General features: G+C 43.9%; 1 protein-coding gene across 1 annotated transcript; it reads right to left on the bottom strand.

Moving 5' to 3' along the window:
• Positions 1-243: 243 nt before the first annotated feature.
• O0I10_013137 (uncharacterized protein) lies at positions 244-4,908 on the bottom strand (the record flags this gene model as incomplete). The annotated part of the gene is made up of 1 exon (XM_058492965.1): positions 244-4,908. One exon carries the CDS (start codon positions 4,906-4,908, stop codon positions 244-246), a length of 4,665 nt encoding a protein of 1,554 aa, XP_058336269.1.
• Between the last annotated feature and the right edge of the window lie 83 nt (positions 4,909-4,991).

Raw genomic sequence — 4,991 nt, 5'->3', positions numbered from 1 at the left:
AATATCCATAATATCACATTACCCCCCTCCAGTTTGGAACAAACGTGGGAAGGATTAGTGGTGGTATGGTGTAGGATGTATTGTGGAATGTATTGTGAGCAACATGAAATGGATGTGGGTAACACAAATTGAAGATGGATGTGCATGAATGGCGCCGTCATAAAAACCCGTGCAAAAACCCAGTGGGAAAAAATAAGGGAAAAGACATTGCCTGCACGTTTATGTATACAACATTTAAGTTGATTACTTTCTAAGGCGTTTGCTACGTCGAGTGGTAGTATGGTTGCCTGTGGCTTTACGCTTTGAAGATGTATTATCGGCATGATGCTGACTTTGATCATCTTTTTGACCCAGCCTATTCCAATACTGCATGATGAAATCAGGGTCGGTGAACTTATCGGGTGTAAGCCAAGTATCATCTTCAGGGCCATAACCCTTCCAGCGTACAAGATACTCACGTTTGTTCGGTTTGCCACGATGATTGATGATGGCTTGTACCTCGTATAATTCATCAGCGGGTATAACTTCATCTTGAGAGATGAGCTTTAATTCTGATGGTGCATAATCTCGAGGCATTAATGAACCCGTTTCATCCTGCAAGATGTAAGAGCCACCTTGCGTCTTGCGCAAGACTGTGTAGGGCCCCTCGTATACAGGTGCGAGTTTGCTACCACGTGTTTGTACCCGTGCCATGACGTGACTTTGCTCAGGGAAATCAATGAGGCGGTGCTTTTTGTCAAACTTTTTCTTTTGCAAGTTTATATACAACATGGTTCTTTCTTTGAGTGCTGGAAACACGACCTTTTGCATATGCTCGATACGCTCAACCAATTGCTCATACGACATCGGCTTGACATTTGTGGAGTCCTCTTGCCGGTAATCGCGAAACTCATTGACGTTACGTGCGAACATTAAGGAAAAAGGTGGGCACTGCAGTCGTTTGGAAACGCGCATATTGAGTGCTAACTGTGTGCTAGGAACATAGTAGTCCCAGTCTTTTCCAGAGCCTTCGATCCTTTTACGGATGATTTGAGTTGATGATTGCACCCAACGTTCGGCTATGCCATTTGCTCGAGGATGATAAGGCGTTGTGAGCCTATGCTCAATTCCCAAGCTATCGACAAGCTTCTTCATGAGGTGATTCTTGAATTCAGCCCCGTTGTCAGATTGGATGACTTTAGGTAAGCCGAAATCACAAAAGATTTGCGTGAAGGCATGAACCAATGTATCAGATTTCTTGTTAGGCAAGGCGCGTAGGATGCAGAATCTCGTACATACGTCTACCATTACAAGTAAGTAGTTGTTGCCAGAATGCGTTGTCTGATTGAATGTAGCCAAGTCAACAGCCCAATGGTCGCCTGGTATGTAAGCATAGATTGGTCGTAGAGGATTATACCCCTTCTTCGCAATATTATACTTTTGGCATTGTGAACAACGTTTTACTATTTCAACGGCATCCTGGAGTATGGAATTCCAATGTACGCCTTTTGTGTGTTGCAAGTACCTGACAATGTGTTCCGCCCCAGCATGGCCAACTTGGTAGTGAGCATCTTCAAGATCACTTTGTTTGTCGGCATCTGTGGTTGGAGTCAATGTATCGGTTGGGATTTTGGGTGAAGGTGCAGTAATGAGCTGCTTTCTTCTTCTTCTTCTGCTTTTGATAGCAGCAATTCGTTTATTTGAGCGGGCAACCTTACCCCCCTCCAGCTGTGCACTTGGGGTGAACAAGCGAGAGAGTCGATCAGGAAGTACATTCTTAAGACCGGGGAGATGCACCACTTTGAAAGAGTAGTTAAGGATGGTATCCAACCAATTGATCATCATTGGATTGGCAATCTTTTGAGTATGAAGATACGTGAGGGCTTTATGATCCGTATAAAGAGTAAACGGATTTCCCCAAAGAAATTGATGGAATTTGTCGAGAGCATAAATAACAGCAAGTAACTCCCTCTTTGTTGTTGAGTAATTGCGCTCGGATTTGCTTAGTGAGCGTGCCATGAAGCCAATGTATCGTGCCTTGTTGTCCTTCATTTGAAAGAGAACCGCTCCAATGCCATAATTAGAGGCATCTGTGGCGACATAAAAAGGCTCATTCAAATCGGGATACTTCAAGGGGACATTAGCAGCTAAGGCTTCTTTAAGGTTATTAAAGCGCAACGTATGGTCACGAGTCCAGTAACCTCTCAAGGACCCTTTTTCACGTAGAGCTTCAAGGGGAGCGCTTGTTTGGGATACATTAGGGATGTGACTCCTGAAGTAGTTAACAATGCCCATGAACCTTTGAATGTCCTTGCCACATTGTGGTATAGGCCACGTCAAGGCATTTGAGACCTTACGAGGATCGAGTTTAATACCATTGTGACTTATGCAGAAGCCTAGTAGGTATATGCTCTTTTGGGCAAAGTGGCATTTGTTTGGATTAAGAATAAGGTTTGCAGCTGTCAACGCATGTATAGCTTGTTGCACGTGTTCACGATGTGTATCCATATCGGAGGAAAAGATCACTATATCGTCGACAAACGTACGCACGAATGGCATGTCTTTAAAAATGATATGCATGACCCGCTGAAATTTAGAAGAGATTGGCTTTAAACCAAATGGACACCCTTGGAACATGTATTGTTGACCATTGTGAGTGAACGTGGTTTTATGCTGATCAGCCTCTTTGATCTTAAAGCGGTGAAAGGCGTTCGTCAAGTCAAGAGTAGTGAATACCTTTGCTCCACCCAAATCTTGAAAGATTTCACGAATGAGCGGCAATGGATATCGATCGTCAGGCAGGTAACGGTTTATATGACGGGGATCAAGGCATGGTCTTTTGCCCGTTTTATTGCCGTATGCATCCTTTTTATCAGCCAATGTCAAAGGACTATTCCAAGACGTGTTGACTGGAGCTTTAACAATGACACCATCCTTTAGCCATTTTTCGACAGCAGCATCAATAACTGGTCTCAGCTTAAACGGTATAGGATATTGGCGGTGATACGAAGTGACACCATCGGGCGTGGGCAACTCCACAATTGATTCAGGAATGTTACAAAACGTGGTGGATAAGATGTTAGCATTAGCTTCAAGGAACTTGTTAATCCCATTGAAGAAAGCTTTACGTTCATCATCAGAACCTGCAGGTGCGTCATTAGGAGTGTCTGAATCAGGCTTCTCGTTTTCACTAGAATCTTCTTCATCATCCCAGCGGACAGCTAAACCTGTAATTGCAAGTCCAATATGCGGCATCAAATCCGCTCCAATGATGACATCCTCTTTATCAAGATCCATCACTTCAAAGACAAATGTAGTCTTATGACCATTATAGCTGATGTGCAATGGCTCGGTTATACCAATGCGTGCACATCGATCACCTGTACCCGGATACAATATGTTCCCATCAATAGATTGAATAGTCCAATTATTATCATGACACAATCTTTTATTAACAACAGAAATTTCAGCTCCTGAATCTACTAAGGCCCAGTATCGCTTATTCTGTATAAGAATGGGAGAATTGATGAGTACATGTGATCTTTTGTTTGAGCTAATGTTGCCTAAACACTTACCAGAAGACTGAATGAGGATGTCCTCGATATTCTCGATGTCACTCAAAACATCTTCCATGGCATCATCGGCAGGGTGAGGGACTTCATCCATATCGGTGGACTCCATCTTATCGGTAGCAGGCTCAGGATCAGCTGAGTTGCATGTATTATCGGCGGCAGTAGTAGTAGCAGCAGTGGCAGCAAGGGCATTGAGCTTCTTTTCTTGTCGTTTGGCTTCCCGCTTTTTCTTTTTAGCCTCGCGGTATTCGTCACAACGATGATCAGGATCCCATTCCTTGCCACAATAAATGCAAAGCCCATCTTCATACAAAGACTCAACCTTGCTTTTAGCCTTGTTGCCCTTGGGCTTGGACTTGACCGCTTGGTTGCAGTCAGCAGGCTTGTGCTTAACGTACTGCTGATGATGAGGGCACCAATACTTCTTGTTACTAGCATTGGATTGCGGATCCTCCTCACGCTTACGCTTGTAAATGGTCAATGAATTGGCCACTTTGAGGATTTCACTAACCCGTTTGGGCTTATGACTGCCTCGTTTACCAATCCACGCCACCTGAACGTTTTCTTGAATCCTATCTTGCAAAGAAGTGAGGAAACGAATAGCCAAATTATGGTTGTCTTCGAGACCACCCTCTCTAGCAGCATTCATGAAACGTATTCCATAATCAGCAACTGACTCGGCAGGTAATTGCATCATGGTGTATGCTTCCTTAGCCTTGTGCATTTGCTGATCCGCAGCAGTAAAGCGTTTGAGAATGATTTTACATGCCCGGTCCCAAGTCATGCCCTTACGAGCAAAAACCTTTTCCTTGAACCAATGATCCAAGTCATGGGGCACTGCCAAAGGTAGCCATCTTTTCCAAGTCTTTTTGCAACCAATGGTATTGGCATTCAAGATCTTTTCGAAGCGGTTCAAAAAGTGCTCAGCAGTTGGGTATACCTCCTTGCTGCTATCGAACACAGAGAAACCAGCAATCTGGAACAATGGCACTTCCTTAGCGGACATCCTATCAGAGACTTTGGTAGTGGTATTGCCACCTTCCTTAGCCTTTTTAGCTTCTTTCTCCTTTTTAGCAGGTTTCGGTTTTTCACCGTATTCCCGCTCATAGGTATAGCGGAAGCTATCGAGAGCCTTTTGGGTCTTGGCAATGTCAGCTTGACGCAACTGAATTTGCTCGGTACTTGCGGTCTCCATGACTTCACTGAATTGGGAAACCAGCTTGTCAAGCTTATCCTTGTAGTGCTTGATGATCTTTACGAGCTCTTGCTTGCTCTTGTCTTGTTGTTGTTGTTCTTGAGGTTGTTGGGCCTCGGTCATGGTAACGTCTTGGGTCTTGGTTTGGTCGTTGGAAGACATGTTGGTGGATAGAGATGCAGAATTCAACGTAAAAAATGTGATGTTTGGTAATAGAAAATGGATAACAATGAAAAGTACGTTGA

The sequence above is a fragment of the Lichtheimia ornata genome, assembly GCF_029851405.1.
Source record: "Lichtheimia ornata isolate CBS 291.66 chromosome Unknown scaffold00264, whole genome shotgun sequence".
Classification (NCBI taxonomy): Eukaryota; Fungi; Mucoromycota; class Mucoromycetes; order Mucorales; family Lichtheimiaceae; genus Lichtheimia; species Lichtheimia ornata.
Note: the sequence above shows the minus strand (reverse complement) of the source record. Positions and strands in the feature narration are given on the sequence as shown.